This window comes from Heterocephalus glaber, unplaced genomic scaffold, assembly GCF_053883595.1.
Source record: "Heterocephalus glaber isolate CG9 unplaced genomic scaffold, H.glaber_assembly_v1.0 deba00001446, whole genome shotgun sequence".
In the NCBI taxonomy this organism is placed as follows: domain Eukaryota; kingdom Metazoa; phylum Chordata; class Mammalia; order Rodentia; family Bathyergidae; genus Heterocephalus; species Heterocephalus glaber.
Window position 1 is genome coordinate 1481673 of NW_028258298.1, and position 25676 is coordinate 1507348.

At 40.4% G+C, this 25676-nt stretch overlaps 2 protein-coding genes and 1 pseudogene across 11 annotated transcripts; 1 reads left to right on the top strand and 2 right to left on the bottom strand.

Moving 5' to 3' along the window:
• Nucleotides 1–1956: 1956 nt before the first annotated feature.
• Nucleotides 1957–19943, bottom strand: Acad8 (acyl-CoA dehydrogenase family member 8). Of its 6 annotated transcripts, XM_087214265.1 has the most exons (12): nucleotides 19675–19931; nucleotides 13779–13843; nucleotides 12385–12485; nucleotides 11386–11555; nucleotides 10727–10836; nucleotides 10261–10337; nucleotides 9729–9866; nucleotides 6542–6677; nucleotides 6349–6446; nucleotides 5876–6028; nucleotides 4532–4634; nucleotides 1957–2729 (listed from the first exon to the last, which is right to left on the bottom strand). In XM_087214265.1, exons 3-12 carry the CDS (start codon nucleotides 12478–12480, stop codon nucleotides 2677–2679), a joined length of 1134 nt encoding a protein of 377 aa, XP_087070391.1. In that variant the 5' UTR covers nucleotides 12481–12485; nucleotides 13779–13843; nucleotides 19675–19931; the 3' UTR covers nucleotides 1957–2676. The 6 variants fall into 6 exon arrangements, with proteins under 6 accessions (XP_087070391.1, XP_004862730.3, XP_087070392.1 ...); XM_004862673.3 differs by lacking the exon at nucleotides 13779–13843 and having other exon boundaries at nucleotides 19675–19942; XM_087214266.1 differs by lacking the exon at nucleotides 13779–13843 and having other exon boundaries at nucleotides 12385–12513; nucleotides 19675–19812.
• On the bottom strand, nucleotides 13850–16908 carry LOC106010884 (translation machinery-associated protein 16-like; annotated as a pseudogene).
• A 56-nt stretch (nucleotides 19944–19999) lies between the features above and the next one.
• On the top strand, nucleotides 20000–25423 carry Thyn1 (thymocyte nuclear protein 1). Of its 5 annotated transcripts, none has more exons than XM_087214268.1 (7): nucleotides 20001–20335; nucleotides 20480–20532; nucleotides 22212–22393; nucleotides 23320–23388; nucleotides 23660–23752; nucleotides 24343–24438; nucleotides 24780–25423. In XM_087214268.1, the coding sequence occupies exons 3-7, from the start codon at nucleotides 22346–22348 to the stop codon at nucleotides 25086–25088; spliced, it is 615 nt and encodes a 204-aa protein (XP_087070394.1). In that variant the 5' UTR covers nucleotides 20001–20335; nucleotides 20480–20532; nucleotides 22212–22345; the 3' UTR covers nucleotides 25089–25423. The 5 variants fall into 5 exon arrangements, with proteins under 5 accessions (XP_087070393.1, XP_087070394.1, XP_004862726.1 ...); XM_004862670.4 differs by lacking the exon at nucleotides 20480–20532 and having other exon boundaries at nucleotides 20004–20335; nucleotides 24780–24930; nucleotides 25223–25423; XM_004862669.4 differs by lacking the exon at nucleotides 20480–20532 and having other exon boundaries at nucleotides 20003–20335.
• Nucleotides 25424–25676: the final 253 nt, after the last annotated feature.

Sequence of the window (25676 nt, forward strand, 5' to 3'; positions counted from 1 at the left end):
TGCTGAGAAACAGATGATTCCTGAAACCTCCCCTGGTTCAATCCCCAGTACCAGGGTGGGGGTGGGGAGGGAAAACCTGGACTTTCTGCTTAGGTCATCTTATTATATCTCCTGCTCAGTGCACTCTACGTGTGTCTATGTTCTTGCCACCACATATTGAATCTATTTCTTACTTCCCTTCCTTTCTAATCCATAAGATCTGTCAAATTTAAGTTGTATTTGGTCATCAGCATATGTCCTTCACCTAATGTTACTTACACATAGGTTTTTCTTGTTTCCTTACATTTGTTGCTTTTTGCTTTTATTCATTATATAGTCAAATGAACAATGATAGAAATTATCTTAAGTTCACTATGTTTACTTGCTATAGGTGTGAAATCTCTTGCCAGGATGTTGAGAAACTGAAATCTCTGAATATATTTGAGGGTGATAGTGAGAAATGTCCCTTCCCCCACAGTGCTGAATATCACACCGAGGGATTCTCACATGCCAGGCAAATGCTCTACCATTGAGCTATGTCTTCAACTGAGAAATAATGTTTAATAATTGTCATTTCTTTGGTCTTACAAGGGGATCACAAAGTAAGATGTCAACATTGCACTGTTTTTGCTTTGAGTCAGAATAGGAGCTTTTCAGAACTGGAGTGCCAGAAAGCATGTGAGAGGTCTTCAAGTTCACAGTGGCCATTCTAAGTACTGCTTGATAATCAGACATTGGGCTCTTTCCAAGCAGGGGCTCAAATTGCTTCATACCTTGACTATTTCAAGACCCTATTGGACTGAGTATGTCTTATCTTCTTTCCCATTCATACTCATCCCACATATGCACTCCACACTGTTCTTATGAATAGATCAGTCTCACATCTTCCTCAGGAAAAACTTTCCATGGCTGTCCACTGCTTACCAAATAAAACCTCATCCTTGGCTCTCATCATTTCCATCCAGATTCCATTTATAATTTTTTTCTATGCCAAACTACAATAAGCAAAAGTATCACTAGCTCCCACATAAATCTTATACATTTTCTGACCCTGGCTCCTTGCTGTCCGAAACTGAATTTCTTGGTTCTTAAATAGTATACATTTTCATGAAAGCTTAATTTGAATTCCTAACTTCTCTATGAACCTCATCCCTTTTACTTCCCTCAATCTTAAGCTACTGTCTCCTTACCATGTACTCATGCCTTGCTCCTCTATTAAAGGCAGCCTTGGTTGACAGGATCCTATTTTAAACTTTGTAGTATACTTCAGTACACACCCTGCAGTGTTCAACACAGTTCCATACCCAAAATATGCATTCAGAAAGTTTTGGTATTTTTTTGATAGCTATTTGTTTATAGATATTTTCTCTCCCTCCCTCCCTGTCTTTCTGTCTCTTTGGTGTACTGGGGATTGAACCCTAGGAGCACTGAACTACACTCCCAGATCTTTTTATTTTGAGACAGGGTCTCACTGAATTGCCCAGACTAAAACTTGTATAGCCTCCTAAGTAGCTAGGATTACAAGCATGTACCACCATGCCTAGTGGAATATTCTGTTTTCTAAAAGTGCTTGTTTTTGAATATTACTTTAAATCTGTTTTCATATATCATAAACAATGCTTAGCTTGCAAAACTATTAATAACTTAAGGAGCACACTTTTTAAAAGACAAAAATTTGCCTAGGAGAGATTTTTAATTGTTATTCCAAAATCCAGTTAAATGTTTAATCAAATATAGTAAAAATCTTAAAAACAGTTGTAAAGGCTTAGTTTAAAAGCCAACTTTAGGCCAAGAATGGTGGCACACACCTGTAATCCCAGCACTTGGGAGGCTGAGGCAGGAGGATGGAGGATTGCCCTGAGTTTGAGGCCAGCCTGGGCTACACAGTGAGTTCAAGAACAGCCTGAACTACAGGGTGAGACACTGTCTCAAAAAACCAAAAGAAAAAAAAAAAAAGCCAACCTTAGTAGACATGTAGACAGTACAGAAAGGGGTAGATTTCATTTATTAATGTAGTGATCAAAAATATTTAAAAAGAGAAGCAACTATAAAAAAGGAAACAAGTTCAGAAAATATACTTTAAGTACTTCTCAAGAAGGGTTACAGAAACCTTGATTACCATTCTTAGACCATCAGCTTCTCAAAAAGAAAAGGTAGCATCAAATATTCAAAAATTTCCAAATAATCTTAGCCCTTGATATTTGTGTAGTCCAGAAGCAGAGTTATACCCTAAATCACAGCTTAGGACTTTTCCCAAATACTCATTTTATTATGATCTATATCCAGAGGTGTGAAATCCAGAGATACTGATGCTGTGTACAGAGAACAGCAAGACAGGTGGGTATTCTCTTTCCCCTTGCCTTTGCTCTATAACTGGGAAAAGTCTCAGTGGAAGTACCCAAGCCCCCAGAGGAATCCAGTGAATAGACAAATCAAGACAATGAAGGTCCAAGACAAGACTTTGGTTCTGAATAGTCACTGGCTGTTTTTCCAGCATTAGGAAAATAAGGTGGTATGTCTTGTGACATTTCTAATCAGGACACCTCTTCCAGTTACACTGAGAACTTTGTTACAATCTGAGAACTGATATTGGCACAAACACAGTACAGCTCTGCCGCCTATCTTGGAAGAGCTCAGCCCTTCACTCCAATCCAAGATCCATCTGGAACCCAAGAGCCCACATATTAAGCATGGGTGCTACTCCTGAAGCAGTTGTCGAGAGATCAGCATCCTCATCACTTCATTGGTACCTGCAAGAGGGCAAAAGAAGGATTTAATAGCAGCAGAGAAGTCATGGATTTAAACTAGAATTGATGCTTTTGTTTCTGGGGGGAATGGGACTATCACAAACTTTCCTCTAAAATAGAAAGAAATGACAGAATAAGAAATACTATTTATTTTTTTAAAATGTCTTCTGATAAAAATGCTTGTATTTAAAAAAGGCAGACTAAAAGTAGTATAACACTAACCTAAAAAAACTATAGGCCTACAAAAACAGAAAAAAGTAATAAAGTACAGAGCTGGGAGTGTAGTCAGTGATACAGTATTTGCTTGGCATGGATGTACAAGGCCTTGGGTTCATTTTCCAGCCCACAAATTTAAGAAATAAGAAGATATACCAAAGTAATCAAAATAATAATTCTGGATGTAGAAACATGAGTAATTTTTTATTTTTTACTTTTCACATATTTTATAAGTTTCTTTGGTAATCAGAAAACTGAACTTTAAAAGAAAATATTTTCCCTGAAAGGAAAGTATCAAGGGATGAACTGTTTGCTTCACTTTTAGCAGTGGCCTATAATGCAAAGAAAACCATAAAACCTTTGCAGAATTTAAAATTCCAGATTTAGCTAAGAGTTCACAATGAAACAAAGTGACCAGTGCCCCAATCCTTCTACTAGCAGATGATACCATGACTCAAGATAAATGTTTCCCACTTAATATAGCCAAATTAAAAGATAGTGGTACAATGAAAACAGTTTCCCATAGTCACAAAACCCTGGTAAAGTTAATATGAACACTCAGAATTAAGCTCAATAAATATATATTAGAGATAAAGCTGACAGTAGAAAGCAGCAGACTAAGCTTTAGAACCCCATGATACAGACAGAACACTAAAGGAGTGGGGCTCAGTATGTGGTTACTCCAAACAAGCAGCAGCAGGCTCACTTAAAAACTTGTTAGAAATGCAAGTTTCAGTTCCCTTAGGTACACTGGAACAAAATCTCTGAAGGTGGGGCCCAATAATCTGTTTTCACAAGTCCTCTAGGGGCTTCTGCTGTGTGCTCAGGTTTGAGAAGAATGCTTTGAAAGAGGCAGGGAGGTCAATGCTCAAAGGCTCCTATGTCCCCATTAAAGTAGCCCCACATTGCTTCACTGAAAAGTCACTTAAAGAAGCCTCTTCCCTATCTGCTTGTCCTAAAGTGTAACAGCCCCAGCTACCAACACCAGCTTCCAATAAGACTGCCTGAAGAGTGGAGATGGCCATATTCTGAGCCTGACTCCAAAGACTTATGCATTTTACAAGGAAATACTCATATACTGACATTTTATTATATCGAAAAATCTGCTAGTAATATTGACAGAGATCATCTAGACTATGAAGCTTGTAATTAATCTATAGAGCTGCTGGTACTCATACTGGCTCATATTTGTCTGAGAAGTTACTATAAAGAATTTCTTAGATCCTTGAGTTCTAAGCCCTTGGTAACAGTAAAGAACAGCCACTGCTATAGTTTTCAACAGGATTTCTCTTTACTATCTCAGTTTAGATTTTCTCTCAAATCCACAAAGAGAAAGAGCAGAAGTGGAGTAATATGATGCCTTACCCATGGAAACAAAGCAGAATCTGCTTGCTCCCAGGCTAGTGCTCTTTGTAATGCTAAAATAGGGCACTTCCTGAGCAGGGGTAAAGAAAGGAAGGAAGGAGGAAGCCTAAAGATAGACAGGGCCTGACTGGACCCAGAGGACCAGCCAGCATAGAGACAGATGAGAAAAGCAGCGATCCTGGAACTGTCCCAAAAGGAAGAGAATAACCTCTGGCAAATTTTACCTTCTAGAATTTGGTGGACCCTGGAGTCCCGCATGAACTGCTGAACAGCATAATCTTTCAGGTAGCCATAGCCTCCATGCATTTGTACAGCTTGGTTACAGATCTGTGAGGAGAAAAAACATCTCTCTGATTGTGGGAAGACTGTGGAGTGTAAGACCGAGGGCCTTGCCAAATGCTCCGAGGAGCTGACTGCAGTGAAGAACACCCGGGAAGGAACACATCGGACAAGTTGGAAAGTAAAACAGACCTTTATTAATCTGGCCAGACGGCACTCCCAAAGCAAAGTAGCTTAGAGAGGCAACTGGCTCAGAGTCCGAGGCTATTCTTTTGGGGGTTGAGGGGGAGGTTAACATATAGAATTAAAGAAAAGGGACAAACGTTAGTGGTCGACTGTCACGTACTGACGGTCAGCAGACATCTGCAGCTTGTTCTATAGATTGTGGTGTCTGGAACATCAGTTCCGGGCAAACAAGGAGTTGAGTAGTTTACTTTGGGACTTTAGGTCTGTTACATATTTTATCTAGTGTCCCAAAACTAACAAGCATCTTTATCCATTAACTCACATTCAATCACAGTTGGAGCTAAGAAGTTTTATGATTTCAGAGTTATGCAGTCCCACAGGCGTAAAAGTGGTTTTCCTCCCCACCCTTGTCCCGATCTTGCATGTTGCTGGAAACTGAAGAAAGAAGAACAACCCACAGATAACCACCTGACCCCAAAGAGGGGCTCTGTATTCTACATGGTCAGAGGCAATAAGAAAAATTCACCTAGTGAATTTATCAGCTTCCACTAAAGAGAAAACTCAGACCTTTGTCTTTCTCATTTATCACCTATTGGTAAGAAATTGCCACAACCACCCTGGGTGAATTATATGAAACTCAGGTGCTACCTAGTTTTAATGCCACCTCTGTGTGAAAATGGTTTAGCCCCTGACCATGTAAACATAACAGTGCTAAATTTGGGCTATAAGCATTGGTTGCTCTGAACCTCCCAAAGGAATACAACCAGATGTCAGTGCCATAATAAAGTGTGGCTAAAAACCTAGCTAGAGATCCCATATAGGCCTCTCACAAGTTAATTAACTGGTTAAATGATATTTTCCCCCCAATTTTTTTGGTGCTAGGAGCTAGAACCCAGGGCCTTACACATGCTACACAGGTGCTCAATCACTGAGCCACCCCCACCCTGCCCTTCTAAATTAATTCATATCCATAAGCCCCATGGCAACTCTTGCAGTGACCCAGCTGGGTTCCACATTTCACACCTGACTTATGTCTCTCAACATTTCTGGCCCAGGGGCTGCTTCCTGATCATCCCAAGTGGGCCACAGTGCTTATCACTTACAGCAAAACATTCCTCTGTAGCAAAGAGCTTGGCCATGGAGCACAGCGCCACTGCATCTTCCCGCTCTTCTTGTAGAGCCACCGCTGCTGTACGGATAATCAGCCTTGAAGCCACCAGTCGTGTTGCCATATCTGCCAATTGGAATTGCAAGTACTACAGCAACAGGGGAGACAAGAACCAGACAAGACAGGGGAGCTTAGACAGGCACCTGATCTGGGCCCCAAGCGAGCCAATGGTTCAAAGACTCTTGCCCCCTCTTCAGGGAAAACTCACTGCTTCCTAAGTCCATATTGCTTGCCCTGTACTTTGACAGTATTGCCTCCTGAAAAAGATGATTGGTAGAAATAAAGCACAAGCTCTGGCTAAGATGGTGGCAGGCTCCACGAGGGATATTGTGGCTTCTCCTAGACAATATAGACCCTTGAGCAGGTCTAAGGAGTGGAAAGCAAATGCAGAGACACCTGGGACTGTACCTGGCTCCTGGCTAAAGGTGCTCCAAACTGCTTCCGGACATTGAGGTGGTTTCGGGTGAGGATGACTGAAGCATGAGCAGCCCCCAGGGAGCAGGAAGCTAGAGGAGAAGAATGCTAACATTCAACTGAGGCTGAAGAAAGTGTTGCTGGCTCCAGACCACTCCTTCCCTGCCCAACTCCTTCCTGTCCTCACCAACATTGATCCGCCCTCCGTTCAGTCCTTTCATAGCAATGAGGAATCCCTGTCCCTCACTTCCAATTCTGTTGGCCACAGGGACAGCACAGTCTTCAAAGATTACAGCTCGGGTTGGCTGGGAGTTCCATCCCACCTGGCAAAAATCAGAGACTGGGTGGCTGCCTAACAGTCCAACACACAAGGTGGCATTCCCTGTAGATGGAAGCCTGTGAAATATGGGGTCCAGCACCCTGGGACTTTGATCCATGAGAATGTAAAATGAAAAAGTTCAGATTTAAAGGCTTGTCAACACTCACAAACATACTCATTTCAACTAAACATCTTAAAACACATTAAGAGAATCTACTTGCAGATGTTTACGTTACTAAATAATCTGGAGTCAGACATGCTAACATTGCATTATGAGGCTGGTTCTTACTAAATAACCCATCCACAAACATTTTGCACAACTTCTTGTAGGACTGGGACAGGATCTGCCCTCACTTTTGGCGTCTCTGTGAGTAAGCTCCTTGATGCTACTGGTTTTACATCAATCATTTCCTCAAAGCATTTAAAATATTTCCTTAGTTAATAAAATAGCTCTTTTACACAAGACCTTCTATCATTTTCTGACACCTCCCAACACCTGGCCCAACCTTTACCTCCTATCTCCATTCTGTTAAGCTGGCCTGCACATGGAGCCTTTGGATTCTCAAACATACTCTCTTTTATTTTGCTCTTTCCATTAACTTTTCTTCCCCACTTTCACCACCATCTAGCTTAAATGAGTCCTCCTGCCACCGGAATTGTCCCTGAACTTGCTCTTTTTAAATTTCAGTCTGTACCACCATTTGAAATCGTCTAACACTGACCTGTGTAGTGGTTACCTGTGTACCTTATTTCCCCCAAAAGAATATAAACACCTAAGGCAAGAATTTAGCAGAAAGTTCTGACCTTAAGAAGGTCTAATTATTATGGAACAAATAGCTGCTACCTCCTAACTTCTGCTAATTCTGTGCTGTGAAAATATCCACCTTCTTCCCCTCTGTGGAGAGAATTCCTCTCCTAATCCTGTCAGAAGCCCTGGAAAACTGCAGCCAAAAAGGGCAGGTAATCCCTGTACCTTTTGGGAGACCTTGCATAACTGGACCACTACTACTAGATTCCAATCCTACTGTCAGTCTTGTCTCTTCTTCCCTCTATTATTTTGATACCTTCTTATAAGAAAGAGTCTTCACTTCCACCACTCGGTAATGAAACTCATTCTTCTATATAAAACCTTTAACAATTAAATCCAAGATAAAATAAGTCCTCATTATTCTCCCATAAAGTCAGTGTAAAACTAGAGGTTTACTACTCTCAGCAGCATAGTGTGTTTAATATGTCAAGTGAAAGCACACTATTGTAGGAAAGATTAACAAAGAACAGGGAAGGAGGAAGGCCTGCTGCTCTGACCACCTCTCTAACTGCATCCCATATCACCTCTTTCTTGCTTACTACACTCCAGCCATATCTTTTTCTTTTCTTTTTCATCTCTTCAAATAGGCTAAGCTTATTCTCGCCTCAGGCCCTTTGTGTCTGCTTTTATTGCTGACCATAATTCTGAGACAGCTTCTTCCAATACTTTAGATCTCATCTCAAATGCTCTGGTCTCAGGGAGCCCTTTCCTATGTAAAAAAAAAATTCCTCTTCAATCAGAATCATGGCACTCTGCTTAATTTCCTTTCTAACAGCACAATGGAAGGTAACAGATGCCTACTGAAATGTGAATTCCATAAGGTGAGGCACATCTTTCTCATGGCTGTACCAGTAACTTAGAAGAGTGCCTGGCACATGGTGGGCACATGGTAGCTGTCTAGTGAATGAAGAGGTATTCTTCCAAAGATCCCTTACACTTAAAAATACATAAAGTAAAACTAATAAAAATGAAAACAAAAGAATATATATAATAAACAAAGAGATCGAAAATACACTTTGTGCTTATTTAAAATATCTGTAATTTTTTCTAAACTCTCAACTTGTTCTATCAATAGACAGCAGAAATACTGAGTGGATACTACCTATGCGAGTTAAAATAATCATCATTCTCTTCATAAAAACAAATACACCAGTATAACTTGATTCTGTAAAACTGTGCCAGACTACAAGTCAGTTTTGTATGTCTTTTGTTGTAACCCAAGACAAACATTTCTAGGATTAAAAAATCCATAGCTATATATCTTATATATCACAGAGTTTATATATATATTTTATATATATATATATATATATCAGCATGTTTTATAATCCAAAACAGCTCTGTAGGTGACTCTAATAATTTTGCATCTCCATGTCCAGTGGCAGAACACTTGCCTAACATACACAAGGCCTTGAGTTTGATCCTCAGCATCATAAGAAAAAATATTTTTGCTTCCTAGAGCTAGCAAAAGGCTTTGTCCACAGTAGGTACCTAGTAAATGCATGTTATGTTACAAATGTGGGACTACAACTCATAACTCCTTGGCAGTTACAAAGGGTCAGGAAGGATCATGAAAGAAAATACAGAAACACTAGGAGATATGAGAGGTATATTTGAGGGTCATTTCATTATCTGACTTTTCCCCAAAAGTCCTAATAATAGTACAAATCAGGGGTAGCTGTTTTGATTACCTAGTCTAAAAAATCTTGAGTTTCAGCCTTACTACCAATTACAATTACATTACCACAGATTGAGGAATCATAATCCTAGAAATGCCTTATTTTCAGAGTAACTATGGAAACACTGTCCTCCTCAGATTACTGAAATACTCACAATCCCCTCAATGAGTTTTACTTTATTTTTGTTGAAAGAAAAGTGGACTCTATGCTTTCCATTCCTGAGTCCTCTGGTCAATATCAGATCTTCTATAGCTAGCTCTTCTTGAGATAAAGTTCAACAAAGCATCAGCTAGATAAGAAATGCAGGGCAAAAGTAGATGTAAGAGAGATAGCAAAACTTAAATAACAGGTAGTTTGTGAAGCTTACTGGCAAACTTTGTCCCTTTCCCCAGAAGCCTGATGTGTTAGAAATACCCTAGGCTTCTGCTGAAAATCATAATAGAAACACCTGCTTCAAAGGCAGGTCACAAAGAGATCATGAAGCCTATTTCATGAAACAGTGTAGGTGCTCAGTGGCAGGTAGCTGAACCTCATACCTTGAACTGCTTTTTATCCCACAGTCACTCACCTTTTTCTCCTTCTTGCCAAAGCTGAGGCCAGGGGATCCTTTCTCAACAACTATGCAGGAGATGCCTTTGGGGCCTGGTCCTCCAGTTCGGCACATGACCACGTAGATGTCTGATTCACCACCCCCACTGATGAAGGCCTGTGGCATTAGAAACCGGGTTGGGGTATGTGGGTGTCAAGAAACTGTGAGTTCTGACCAGTTCCCAGTTCTGGGAAAACACTTGAGTCCCCCTAACAATAAGACACATAAAGTACAACACGGAAACCGAGGTGGGGTAGAAGGTAACTGCAGTGACTAAAGAACAAGAATTTAGTTGTTAAGAATATAAAAAAAGAGAATGAAATGAATGAAATTATCTGGAATCAGAAGAGATAAACAGTGAGGTGATAAAGGGAAATGGTTCAAGAGGTTCTCTTCTCAATACATAAAAATCCTATGGGAACATTAACTTACAGACTCAAGGAACTAAGGGATGTCAGCAGCAAGATAGGAACAACCTCCAATTTGCTCTGGGAAGACAGCATGCAGGTACCTTGGAGCCATTGAGGATGTAATGATCTCCTTGTTGTTTAGCGGAGGTCAAAAGAGATGCAGCATCACTCCCACTTCCTGAGGCAGGGATTAAAAGGGAGTGAAGAAGTCAGTGAAGTTAAGGGCGTCCAACAGGGTTTTAGCATGCACTACTTTAAAATCCAGACAGCTAAAAGAATTTTCTGTACTTTGTGAAAACTGTTTGCACCAAGCAGACCACTGTGGCTTTCCCAACACACCAGCCTGCAGTGAGTCACTACTGAGTGGGTCTGGTCTGTAGCTGTGAGAGACTCTGACCTAAAGGTTTCTGGGTCCTGTGACTTCAAGTTATGAGACACTCATTACTCCATGACCAAACTGCGTGTGAAACAGCCTCTGTGTCAGTGGGCAGTAAGGAGAGCTCAGTGGCTACACCTGAGTTATACCACTCTCCTTATTAGATCTCACCTGGAGAATGACAAACCCACCTGGTTCAGTGAGGCAGTAAGAGGCAAACTTCTCCATAGCACAAAGCGGTGGGCAAAATTTGTGCCTCTGTTCCTCAGTTCCAAAGCGATCAATTATCCAGGCACACATGCTGATTGGTTCACCAAGAAGGAAAGACATTGACACAGATAAAGACAGAAATGAAAAGGAAATGGGGAGTGGTGGGGAAAGAGAACAAAGGACAGCAAAACAGAGCAAAGCAGAGAGGGAATGAGAAGGGAAAAGTCACAACTGAGCAGATTCAATTTTAAAGGAAAGGACTGGATTAAAACATATTCCTAGAATATGTAATACCCAGAGATAACCAAGACCAAAGTATTTCTCACCTGGATTCTGATATTACTTATAATTGGGTTAAATTATCTAAAAATCAGTTATATGTATTTTGTCAAATTACTAGAGGTTTCATCTGTGGATTGAGGGAAGGGGTGACAGGATTCTGACTACTCTATTGGAGAAATCTGGCCAAATTGAGTCTCCAAACAATGTATAAGACAGCAAAATCAAGTTCAAGTACTATTAACAATCTAGTTCCTCAGGGGCAACCCACTTGACATGATTAGTCTTTTCCTTATGAATCTGAAATGTTCCAGTCAACCCATTTGAGCACTACCTTGTGCTGTCCCAGCTTGGCACTCACTTGTGGATGCTTATGTAGGCTGTGGTACTGGTACAGCCTGTAGCCAAGGCTTCAAAGATGACAGAGGTATCAAGCCGTGATAGTCCAGACCCACCAACATCTGTTTGAATGTAGAGTCCCCCAAAGCCTAGCTGGGCTGCCTTTCGCATCATTTCCACAGGGAACAGTTCCTATGTGCAAAAATCAGAGCAGAGTTATCAGTAACTATTTTAGAGATGGACTCACCTTTAGAGAATACAATGAGGGCAACAGGGTATTCGCATTTCGAAGAGTAGAGGGATTCTCTTAATGTTTCTGTCATCTCATAGGTGTCAGTTGATGTGTGTTCTCTATTTTCCTGGTGTTATAAGGTTTTTTTCACCAGGCATGGTGGCATACACCTGTAATCCCAGCTGCTCGAGAGATGGAGACAGAAGGTTTACAAGGTTAAGGCTAGCCTGGATAACACAGTGAGACCCTGTCTCAAAATAAAAAGTGAAAAGGGCTAGGAATGTGTCTTAGTGGTAGAGTGCCCTAGATTCTTTTTTCTTTTTGAGGAAGGGTCTCACTAAGTTGCCTGGGTTGGGCTTGAGTTTGTGACCTTCCTGCCTTAGCCTCACAGAGTGTTTGGATTATAGGCATGTCATCACACCTGACTTGTTTTCCTTTTTAATTACCTACAGAATTACATTGGTTTTAAGTATGTCCAAATCTTTGTTCAATTAAAAAGAAAACAGGTATCTTAGGATCAGGATGCCTTCTATGAAAGGAATAACCCATTATGAGTCCTCTGTCTTATAGTTAAGTCTTAGGCTGGGGATTTAGCTCAGTGGCAATGTGCCTGCCTTGCAAGCACAAGGTCCTGAGTTCAGTCCCCAGTACCGAAAAAAAAAATCACTTATAGTTAAGTGTTGGGAAGAGGAGGATAGATACGGAGCAATTAGGATTATAAAGAGATGATGGTAAGGGTCATTTTGTACAACATTTGTAGGGACATCTAGCCAGAAGGAAAACTCTTACCTTCTGGTCCCACTGTGCCATGTTTGGAGCCATCTCCCGAGCAGCAAAGTCAAAAGCCACTTTTTGAAACTCTTTCTGTTCCTCATTTAGTCCCATGGAAGCTGTGGGCAGGATTGTATATGTTCAAATCTACAACAGGTGTCAGAAAAGAGTACCACCAATAAGAAGCACCATGAAGCTGAGACAGTAGACCAACTGTAGCATTTCCCCCACACAATAGGGCCTTTAGGAGCCAGAGTAGAGCATCATCTATCACTAAGAAGTTTCTCAGGTGAAGAAGGGACAGTACATAGTGACTTCTGAGACATCTCTTCACTACTTAGTGAAATACAGTTGTAGCTCTAAACTGGCAGAGGCCACAGTGAAAAAAATGGGGAGAAATAGGATCAGAGTGGGAAAAGTAGGATGGATAAAGATACTGGCAACTAGCATCATTATTTTCCTTCCTCCTTTACTCCCAAATGGATTGGCTGACTTAACTTACCTACTACTTATTTTTCAAAAATATTTGTTTTCCTCTTCATAAATCCACATTAAGCAAGCAAGCAAACGAACAAACAAAAAAGAAGGATTGGGGATGGAATTCAGTGGTAGAGCATGTACAAGGCCCTGGGTTCCATACCCAGCATGAAAGACAAAGGTGGTGGGGGAAGAATACATGTTTCTCAAATTACAATAAACATCTTTTTTTCTGCACTGGTAGCCTATCTTATCCTTACCTGTGTATAATAGGATACCTGATGTCTTAGTTACTTTTCTCGTTGCTGAGACAAGATACTGGACACTCAAAGTTGAAAGAGGAAAGGTTTATTTAGCTTACAGTTAAGTAGACATTCCAGTCTATAGTTTACTGGCTCCAAGGCAGAGTGGCACCTGGGAGAGGGGCATCTCAGAGGAAAATAATAGTTCATGAGGCCCACACGGTAGTAAAAGCAATGAGGGACCTCAGCACTGTCTTCCTGCCCATTTTATCTTCTTCAGACTACTTAAGGTGGGTAGCACTCATATCCTTAATACTAGTGCCCTCAGGTCTAGCACTGTATCTTGAGTCAATCACACACACACTCTAGATTCTCTAGATTCAGCCACCTATGAAAAAGCCCCACCTAAGACCATATGAGGTTTTGGGGGGACATCTAAACACAAGCCATACACCTGACTATAGCTGCCTCTTTTCATGAACATATTAACTTTAAAGTATCAATTGAGAAATCACCATAAATCTAATTTGGCTAATCTTCCAATTAAGGTAAATATCAAACAATAAGGCCAGGCATTTGCCCTGTATTCATCAGACTTTCATGGAAAAGACTGATGATGAAAGAAAGAAACATAAAACTTAAGACCATAATGTATTTCATCAGAGACAATGGGAGAAAGAAATCTCTTCCTACCTTCATGAAAAGGTGACTGCTCATCTCAGAGTAGCATTAAAATTTTCTTAAAGTAACCCGATCCCCTAGTGGCATAAACATAGAATTTAGTTTTTACAGCTTTCTCAAAGACCGCATAGAATAAGATAGAATTGAATTGGAAAGCAGAGCTGTCGAGTAGTTAAATAAGGCCTAAAATATTTTCCATGTTTCGCAAGATAATCCAGATTCCTAAATACATACAGGAAAGTATGTTAAAAAAGTAAAGGATAAAAGTAAAGGATATATTGACAAGACTCCTCTGGGAAAGTGACCTTTAGGACTAACATGGAGAATTTAGAAAAAAGAGGACTGCAAAATCTGGGAAGCAGCACATGGCAATAGGACCAGAAATTTGTAAAGGGACAATGAGACCTACATTGTTAGCAATTATTTCTTTCATTGTGAAAGAATCACCTATTTCAGGTGTGCTAAGAGAAACTAAAAGGAGTCCATGTCTATATTTCAAGGCACAATGAAACCTTGTAGTACAGTGGTGGCTGGGAAAATGAAAGGGGAAAGAGGACATGCACGGCTTGGTATTACTTTTTTTTGGACGTGTACACCATCATGTTTATATATATATACTGAAATGATTACTACTGCAGGGGACCAGCTTAAAACTGCACTGAGCAGGCTTTAGATATTATTGAGTTGGCTTATAAATTCGGCTATTGATTAAAATTATGAGTCATTCCAAGGCCTAAGTGTGAATTGCTCATTGACCTTCCAGCTGGTATATGGAGACAGACTTTCCTACGCCAATGGTCACAACTGAGGTCTCAATGATCAATGAAGTTGTGACATATCTAATAGCAAGGAAACATTGCAGCTGAGGAATTATGACTCTGTGAAGCCCTTCTCCAAGATCAAACGTTAGCTAAAGATAATGCAGGTGGCCTGTTAGCTATGACCTGCAAGATAGCACAGGTACCTTGTTAACTGTGACCTGTCCTTCACAAGAATACATAGTTACTCCTCTTTTACAGCCTTACTCATTAGTGCATTAGTTCTCATATTCCCTACATCTGCCTTCATGCCCCCTTGCTATGTTGTGTAATCATAAATATTGACTAATGCAGAGCTCGTGGTCTGAGCCAACATAGAGCTAAGATCAATTCCCTGCACCCCCCAGTAATAAACTATTGTTTATTATTCTTTATTCCTTGTTCTTTGTATATTATTCTTTCATCCCCTACTGTAACTTCATCAAGCAATCAGGCATCACCTGATAACTAACTGGTGGTCGGGCTATCAACACAACATACTACAATCAAGCTAACATAACCATTGCCTCATATATGGAGCAGCAATTGTTAATTTCCTCCCCTTAGAAATATTTTATAATAGCACAAGTCAAAAAATACTTTTAAAAAGAAAAATGTGCTTAGCATCTCACTCCCAGAGAAAGACTAAAACACATAAATTAACACCATTCTAGACAATTCCTTGATTATCTCTACATATCATTATATATTTTTTTGGTACCAGAGATCGAACTTGGGTCCTTGTGCTTGTGAGGCAGGTAGCAGAAACACTGAGCTAAATCCCCAGCCCCGTATCAGTGTATTTTTTTTAAAAAAACTGACAATACCACACATATTGTTTTTTTTTATAGAAATAAACTTTATTTTTAATTTTCAGAAGTATAAAAGTTGTAACACTTTGTATAAATTGTTAACAATTTAGTTGATACCTAGTTAATCTCACACAGCATTATTTTTTCCTTTTCTTGAAAACTAACATATATTAGCATTTAGTAAATTATTTGAAGAGCAAAATTCTAGAATATCCATGTTTGTCATGGTACTTGAAATATGTTTAATATATTAAGTAATTATCTCAGAAGTAACAATTATAATCATTAGTTCTCTAACCTTTAGGTCTGAATAAAAGCTATCACTTTTTACAATGAGAAAGCAGAAAATAATATAATAATCAAATGGAGCTAACCTGAAATCATTTAATTCTCTTGGGCCTTTAAGAGACAGGGCCTGGTGGGATGTCATTATGGGACCCTTCCATTTTCTGGCTTCCTGTCTTGCCATGTGATCTTTCCCTCTCTTGTGCCCTCCCACCACTGTGATAACCACACACCATGACATGTAGCAGCAAGAGGAGGCCTTGCCAGAGCCAGCACTGTGCTGTCTAAACATTCAGCCTCCAAAACCATGAGCTAAATAAACTTTTCTTTATGTTATCCAGCCTCTGGTATTTTGTTATAGTAATGAAAAACAGACTATATCTTCTATTTTAGCAATTTAATATAAATGAGACACAACTTTCATTTTTAAATAAAAATTACAATACCATATTTGAAACTGCAAATGTGATTCACATTATGAGAATGAGTTAAACAGCAAATACTAGATAATTATTTCTCATGAGTAATGAGTGTGACTTAAAGTTCTCATATTACTTATTTTCAACTCAAGTAAGGACAATTAGGCCACAGGAGTCATTTCTTCATCCGATTCACTTGATTTGCCTTTTAGTTCCAATTGCCCTAAATCTTTGTCTATAGTTAAATTCTGAGTTTTCTTCTTGTGCTTCTTAGCAACTGCATCATTCGCACAAAGTTTTCTCATTTTAATGTTTAGCAATTTCTTCAGATCCAAATCTCATTCCCTAAAGGTTTTCAGACTACTTGCATGTAAAATGTCTGGAATCTGAAGGCCATAGCCTTCGTATTGCTGTTGTTCACACTCCATAGTTTGCTTGATGACTGTCTCCCGGGCTTGGTGGTGCCTTCTCTGCCTGTCCTTAATGCTGTTGTGTAACTCAATCTGCTCCAGCTCACTGCTGAATCGATTTAAGTACCTTTCAATTAATTCACAAGCGTCTTTTTTTTAATATCTCATTTTTTGGGGGTCCAGCTCATTTTGAAACCACTGCAGTTTTTCACCAATAAAGTTGAGACGTAAAGCCTTTTCATTCTTCAATCTTGGAAGAAAATTTGTATATATGTTAGGAAATTTCCAAAGCAAGTTTTAGAAATTTTTCCTTCTTTTCTTGTTTGTGGGCCTCTCTTGTAATTTGAGCATCTTTTCTACCGTATGGGTGGATGATTTTTCTTTCTGTGCTTTTTCCCTTTGGTGCTTTAGACATGGTGACATCCTGGAGGCCACAGGGGACCTCAGCACTCCAGACCTCACAGACTCACAGCCCTGAGCAGCAGCTCTCACGCCCACTCTCCAGCCCAACACACATGGGGCCACTGACATCAGGCAGACCCGACCGTCACACATACTCTTTTGTAACCTACTTGCACACCTCAATAAATTCATGCCAATATCATAGTCTCTTTTAACTTCCTTTTTACATCACCCTCCCCCTATTCCCTTCTTCTGGAATAATAGTTTCTTTTCTCCTTTCACGTTATCTTTTTTAGACTACATATATTTGGGAAAAGATGTGATACTTGTTTGACTAGCTTAGTTTACTTAATATGATGCCTTCTAGTTCCATCCTTGTATTACTTTCTGAAGTATCATCTTTCAATATGAAATGTTGGTCATTTACCAACCAAATGAGCACTAATGAAGACTATAGAGCTATATTAGACAACAATTTACCTAAGTGCCCACTAGTGATGAATAGTCTTTACAGAACCAAGTGCAGGTGGCAGGGTCTGTCTCTCTGAGGCAAATGTGGGTACCACTCATTCAAAAGGGAAACTTAGAAATGAAGAGTTGTGAGGATGCAAGATTAGGCTTTCTGAAGAAGCCCAGAGGAGAAACCCACTTTAGGAATATGATTAGGGAAAAACAATCCATGATTTCCTGATTGGAGGATACAGGTCATTTTTTAAAAATAGTAAATGTTTGCAGTACAGAATAATTATATTTTTTCATGCAATGGAACAAATACTGCTATGGATTATAGTTCAAAGATCACTCCAAAAAATATATTTATTGAGCTGGGGATGCATGTCAGTGATACAATGCATGCCCTGGGTTTGATTTCCAACAATGCCAATAGTCAAATAAGTCAAATAAGTCAATACACTAAATGTATTGTTCAAAAAAAGAATGAATATTAATTGAGCATCTACTATGTACCATAGCTGGGGTTACAAAAGATGAATAGTTCATTCACAAAAAGGATGACATAATTGCTAATAATACAAACATCATATATAAAATGAAGTGCTGCAGAATTTTAAATTGAGCTCAATAAATATTAAGAAATCTTCATCTTTTTCTTATTTAGTGGAGTAAATGGCTACTTCCTAAATAGTTCAAACAACCAAGGCATGGTGACTAAAACATTTAAACTGACAGGAAAAATACACTATAAAAAACAAATAACAGGGCTCCTGAACTTGCCTAGAGTCATTGGCAGAATTCAAGGTGGCAGCACACACACATTAAAAAGGCAAAGCTCCATAAGAAAACAGACCAAGTGAAATGAGCAAAGACTTTATAGCAACTGAAGTGTAAGCACAAAGCAAATCTCACAAACCTATGAATAATATAAGCATTTTTAAATGCACCCAAGAAAGAAAATTAACTAGAGAACTGAGTTCTAACTGAGAATCTTGGTGTTCAAAGAATGCTGCAGTCATAGAAAATTGTAGTGCAAGAGGACTGGACAAGTAATCAAACTTTTCAGCTCTGGTTCTGAAATGATTAACTACAACTTTCAGGACATTAGGGAGGGACATCTTAAAGACTCAGGCCACTGTAAAATGCACTCCCATTAGATACTGAGCAAATTTCCTACCTATAAGACAAATTATACACAACAAATACACGACATAGAAGAAAAATCTTAATTTAAAAAATACTTAACAGTAAATAGGCAATGAAATAATTAGATATGTTAACCAACAACTGCATATTGTGTTTAGCATCAATTAGCTTTATTTCTTGCGGTACTGGGGACTGAACCCCAGGCCTCAGTAGAGGCAAATGCTCTACCACTGAACTAAATCTCCAGCCCACCAACTAATTTGATACATAAATATACAACTAGACAATTTCCTTTCACTTGACTTATTAAAATTGTTTAATAGCAATGAAAACTCACTCCTCTATTAAGCAAATTTCATTGCATATGTTATATGCTGGACATCAACCTAGGAAATGCTGAGACAGATGTGGTTTATATTATTGTTGATCTTGCGGCTTAGTGGAAAGACTTTGACAGACTTATTCTGACAATATTGGTCAGTTTTCCAGGCAAATCATAAAACTAAGAATTATTCTGGTCACCTCCTCTAAATTATAAATATATCTGAGTTTCACAAATTCTCAGAATATTCACCGAGAAATACATGTATATAAATTGAAATAAAACTTCTAAGAATATAAAATTTCTTTTAAAAAGTGAAAGAGTGTCTCAATGGCTGAAGTCACACCACTAGCCGGGGGAATTGCAGTATTTGTCCTGCAAACGATTCAACAATACTTGTTTTATATCTGCAGGCTTTAAGTTACAAAAAATCGTGTATTACCCAAAGCTTTGTCCATCCAACAGCACCCAGCTTCTTACAATCTCTCACTATCTTTAGAACCTATCGGGATTTTGACACACAAACAAAAAAGCCACAAGTTCCTTAACCTCTCTAAGCACCCGGAGGTGAACCCGTAGGAGGTTACCGGCGTGACAGGAGACTCTGGGGTGACTGGACGAGCCGGTAGAGACCCGGGGTGACCGAACCCAGCAGGGAGAGGGCGCGGGGTGACAGGACGGCGCGGATAAAGGGTCCCGGGTGTCAGGACAGAGCGGAGAAAGGGTCCCGGGGTGACCGAACCCAGCGGGGAGAGGGTCCGGGGTGACAGGACGGAGCAGGGAGACCGCGGCCCCTCACTCACGCCCACCCGAATCCAAGACAGCTGTTTCCCACTGTCCCCTCACGCAGGAAGGTCCTTACGGTCGATGCAGGCGGTCCAGCGTCGGCGGCGGGCCTGTGCGCGGACCCAGACGCTGCTGCACAGGCAGCCGAAGCGTAGCCCGAGGCGCCTCTTGCCGCACCACATCGCTGTTCGGTACAGCCTGGCCCTCACTCCCGTCTTACCGGCAAGGCCAGCGCCACACGCCCAGCCCAGAGGCACCCAGAGAAAGCCCAGTCCCAAAGCACTCTGGGACCGGGCTCTCCCCTCGGTCCTGAGCCAGGGCGCTGGCGGGGGCGGGGGGCGGGGACTACAGCTCCCAGAGATCCCCGCGCGGAGCCGCAGGCACGCCTTCCGCGTGCCCCTGGGCATGCGCCGCAGGCTACCGCCCCCGCAGCGCGGCGAGTGGGTGAGAGTAGTCAACAACTAGGGAGAGCCTAGGTGGAGGCTCTGGGAAAAGGAATTGTGCGGGTCGCGGGAGGAAGGAATTGAGAGGTTTAATTAAGCGCTGCAGTCTGTTCTTCCAAAGCTGAACCCCTCTGGCCTTCCTCGCTGTCCTTCAGCTTGCTCCGCTCAGGTTTTGGAGGGTGGTAGAGGTGCTTCTTGTATTTCCTCATCGATTCCAGAATCTTTCTCACCTCACGCGCTGCAGACAGACCATGCCAAGACCCTGGAAGAGGCTGGCTGGGGCTGCTGGCCTAGGTGAGTGGCCCTGTTCATATCCTCTCCTTGCTCGTGGTGAAAGCCTTTGGAGTTCACTTGTAATGAATGCTAGCCCCCTCATACCCTCCACCTTCTTTACACTTCTCACTAAGGTTCTCCCCAGTCTCTCGCTTGTCATTCCAGCAAGAGCTATTAAGCAGTAAGGACATTGGCGCTACAGGGTGACACGTACCAAGGTAAAGATATACAGTACTGTAGTTCCTTTGCAACAACATAGATGCAACTGGAGATTGTTAGTAAGCGAGGCACAAAACGACAAGCGTCTCAAGATCTCATGCGTGGAGTCTAAAACAGTTTATCTCACAAAAGTTGAGTAGAATGATGGTTATCAGAGGCCAAGGGGTTCAGGGAACAGGAATGGATGGGGAAAGGTTGATCAGTGCATACGAAGTTAGATAGAAACAAGAAGTTTTGATATGCTACTGCACAGTAGGATGGCTATAAAGACACTGTACAATATATTTCAAAAAGAAAAGATTTTGAATGTTTTTAGCATTTAGAACAGATACACGGAAGTATGTTTACAATGATTTAAACATTACACAATGAATACATACCCAACATCACGATAGACCATTAGTGTAATTTTTATGTATCAGTTAAATAATTTGTTAGAATAATTAACTGGAAGGTGAAAAAATAAAGAGTTCCATCTCTAAGAGAAATTGCAAACAGGTGTAAGAGGATCCTGGCAACTGTATAGTTGGAGGTACCAGAGGAGGGAGAAATTGCAGGGAAAGCAATGAGAACGAAATGGGATTTGAGCTGTCTTGAAAGGGAAAGCTTTCCACGGTCTAACTTGTAGTAATCAGAAATGTGATGTCTTTTTGACAAAGTGAATGGCATTTTAAGTGGATGAAGAGCAGGAATAAAGACATGGGAAGGTAAAGCAAGTATGTCTTTCAGGAATGGGGAGGGCTCCAGATTGACTACAAACACATGTTTGCAGTATGCCTGTTAACTCTTAAGAGACTGATGGGAAAAAAATAAGGAAGGTATCCGTGATATTCAATGACAACTGATGCAGAAACTTAAATTCTGAGTACACTTGTTAAGTGTAGATTCAGACAGACCCAAGTAACAGGTCCTGACCTTTTTTACCTTGATTCTACCATTACTGGATTGTGATGTGGAACACATTTTCCAGCTGAAGAATATATTTCAAAGATTATGTACATTAACCAAGTTAGGGTTAGAATAACACAGCTTGAAGCCTGTCACATTACCATGAACTTAATAACTGTTAGCTATTAAGTGCCCATTATGTTCCAGCTACATTTTTTTCCAATTCTCTTAGGATAAATTCCAGGTTTTTTTATGTCTACAAGGTCCTGGATGAACTAATTTTTCCAACTTCTCTTGGCATCTTCAGGAAGCAGAAAGGAGGCAAGCATGAAGTACAGTGAACAAGAGGGAAAGAAGTCTTAAGATGATGATAATGTTTACTGGCCATTTATTATAATGCCAGGCATTTTCTAAGCCTTTTGTTTGTATTCTCATTTCATCACAAACAACTCTCAAGTACTCATTTCCTCAGTGGAAAAAAGTAGCTTGAGTAAAGGCAAAGAAGAAAAAATGAGGGAAGGAAACACTACCACCAAGGTGCTTTATACTTAACTCAAAAGATGTTCTTATCTTACTAACTAGATTACTTGGAAGATAGCCTGTAAGGAAGGCATTCTCATCCAGTTTTTACAGACAACCTGAAGTTTCTTATGTATAAGACTAAGGTGCTGTAGTTAGCACTGGTAGGACCCAGGATTTGAATCCAGTTATGATGTCAAAGGGTAAGCTTGTCTATAATAAAGTATTACCTCTAGCAAATATGATAGCTCTTTTCCTTTTCCATTTGCAGACAAGAAAGGGCTATCAAGAAAACGCACCAAAACTGAGAACTCAGATGAAACATCAGCTCAAGTGGAGAACTTCAGTCCACAGACAACATCAGACTCAAAAAACTATGGGAAAAATCTAAGCAACTACTGGTTGATGAAGTCAGAACCAGAGAGCCGATTAGAGAAAGGTGTAGATGTGAAGGTTAGACTGTTTGTCTCTAATCCTTCCATGCTATTTTTAAAAACTGAAAGGTAACCATAGGATTCTATCACCAGCTGTTCTTTTTTGAAGGATAGGAAAAGGTTAAAAATGAGTAAAATCAGCTGGATTTATGACTAACTGTAGGTTGAATGTCCCTTATCTGAAATGCTTCAGACCTTCAAATTGTGTAATATATGCATAGACTTTACAGGTGGAGCATCACTAATCCAAAAACCTGAAATCCAAATCCAGAGCTTCAGGTTTCAGATTTTCAAAGTGACATGTTTAACATGTATCTGTTTTGTGGCTCCTGTATTTTAGCATGGGTTGGCAAACTTTTCAAAGGGACAGAATGAAATAATACTGTAGGCTTTTGGGTCTCCATCTGTTTTATTTCTGCTTATGTAGTAAGAAGTATCCATAAACAAACAGGTGTGGTTGTGTTCAAGTAAAACTTTATTACAGAATTAGGCAAAGGGTTAGATTTGGCCTGTTGGCTGTAATTTGCCAACCTCAATCTTAGCTTGCTTTTATTATTTGTCATGCTTCTAGGTATCACCCTCCCAAGAGTTGTTATATATCCAGGGAATGAATGTATACCAATTTTAGTAGCCTGGAGAAAGTATGAGTAGAAAAAATGAACTTCTACAATGAAGTATGTAATACTTTAATAAGTGAAGTACAGGAAACCAGTATATTACTCTCTTGTATGAATTATCTATTCAACCAATGCTCTTAGTAAAGATAACAAGATAATAAGGCTTATTTTCATATAACATGTGGCTACATGGAATACTTCTCAATAAACTACAGATTTTCAATATAGCCCATAGCACCTCAGTTGTTGAGGCACCTGTCTACTTCCGTATATGCTTACTGACCGCCCAAGGATTGTGGAGTGAATGACTTTATTTCTTTTTGCCTAGTTTAGCATTGAGGATCTCAAAGCACAGCCCAAGCAGACAGCATCCTGGGATGGTGTTCGAAACTACCAGGTAAGAGGATGAGTGGCAGGGCCCATGAGGCCTAGGGTAAGGTAAATGCCCCACTTTCCCTCGTGACTTAGTAGCAGAACCTCTTGTCTAAGATTGCTTTTTCCAGAACCCTAACCTGAAAATGTTTTCAAAAATACCTTACTTACTCTGACAATATGAAATCTGCAAGTGGCCCGATTCTGGCCAGTGCACTGGTATATGTCTGGGAGTCTCAGCAAGAGAGAGACTTTCTTATGGCTTGAAGAGGTTTCTGTTGTTCCCCCCGGGACAGGCTCGGAACTTCCTTAGAGCCATGAAGCTGGAGGATGAAGCCTTCTTCTACCATAGCAACTGCAAAGAGCCAGGCATCGTGGGACTTATTAAGGTTAGGCGGACAGGTTTTGGTCTGTATCCCTCTCCTTCCAGGAAGATTTATTCATGTAAATTTAATGGAGTATACCTTAAATAGGTAACAAAAAAGAAATACCCTCCTCCCACACTCCCATCACAGAATAGATGAAAAACTGCCCTGGCCTTTTCCTATATGATAAGAACTAGATAAGGCAGCCTTTCACTTCAGGCGCCCCAGCACATACTTTTCTTCATTCCTAAGCCTTAGTCTCTCATTGAAAAATAGGCCAGATGGTAGTTCCTTCAAGCCAAAAGGTGCTGGGATAAAATTATTAATTGTACAGTGCCAATAATAACTAACTTAGCATTTAGTTTTAGAACATGCTGATAAAAACAAGGTTGATTTCCTAATTGTGTTTGGTTTAGGCTGTGTATTTCCAAATATCTGAGCCAAGGGTGACTACAGCAAGGCCAGTGGGGTTGAGTATGTAGGGTGAGAAGCCAGATGTTTTAGACTGACTACAGTGATGACAAACATCTGCTTGGTAAACATCGTAACTATGCAGAGCTGAGGACAGGGCTGACTGTGCGGCCAATGAACAGAGACTTTTGGTTTCATTACAGATTGTAAAGGAGGCTTACCCAGACCACACACAGTTTGAGGAAAACAATCCCCATTATGACCCTTCTAGCAAAGAGGACAACCCCAAATGGTTTATGGTAAAGACTGCCTATTCTTCCTATTTCAAAAGAGGGGGTAAATATACAAAGAGAAATGGGTACGGGGTGCTGTTAGGTCAAGGAACATAGCACAGCTCTTAGTCTGATGAAGTTTTGGAGATTAGAATAGAATATTGACAGCTCTGTCATGGTAGCCTCCTGCAAGCAATAAAAACACAGCAGCCAGTTGTGATGGTGTATGCCTGTAGTCCTGGCTACTTTGGAAGATAAAGCAGGAGGCCAAGCTGGGCAACATAGTGCACCCATCTTTTAAACAAAAAAACCAGTGGGCAGAGTCTGGCTGGATACTTCTGTCTGTCTCATACTCTGTTATCACACAGGTGGATGTACAATTTGTTCGGATAATGAAGCGTTTCATCTCCCTAGCTGAGCTTAAAACCTATCACCAAGCTCACAAAGCTACTGGGGGTCCCTTAAAAAACATGGCTCTCTTCACTCGCCAGAGACTCTCAGTTCAGTCCCTTACCCAAGGTAAGAGTGGGTCCTGTGAATTCACTTCTTATGTGATTAATAAGGGCATGACATTAAACCTGAGTAAAGTTCCCTCACCTATCACACACGGGGGGGGGGCAGGTATCCTGAGTTGCCTATTATTATGGGACCAGTGCCTATCAGTGCTTGGTACTTAGTAAGATACCCTTAGTGTATGAATGAATAACTTCCGCTTTCGTAACATGTATAGTATCCACCAGTGCTTGGCATTAACTCCTCCTGTGCAAAAGGACACATAAGACCTAATTCTTCCTTTTTCCCTTTTTGGTAGAAGAGTTTGATTTTATTTTGAGCCTGGAAGAAAAGGAACCAAATTAACTGAGGCACTATTGCTGGAATGAAGGCAAGCTTTTATGAGAGAAAAAGAAAGCCTGAGAAGGCTTGCTTGTAATGTTACCTGGGACTATGTTACCTGGACTATGTACACAGGTGGTTTTGTGTACTTTTTTCAATAAAAGATTTAATATTAAAAGTTGGAAAGTGTTTTTTTTGAAGTGCACTGGATGTGGTGAATATGCCACTGTAGATCTCTTACCTCCAGGCTGGCTTCTTTTGCTGCTTAGAAGATGCAGGGCACTTTACCTTTACCATTGCTAGTAGTTGTAACAACCACTGAACCTAACTTTTGGTCTTTCAATATACCAGCCTTTCTCACCTGCCCCTTAAGTCCTCTGGGCCCCACAGAGTTCAGTTTAAGCCATGCGTGGTTTCAAAACAAGTTGACG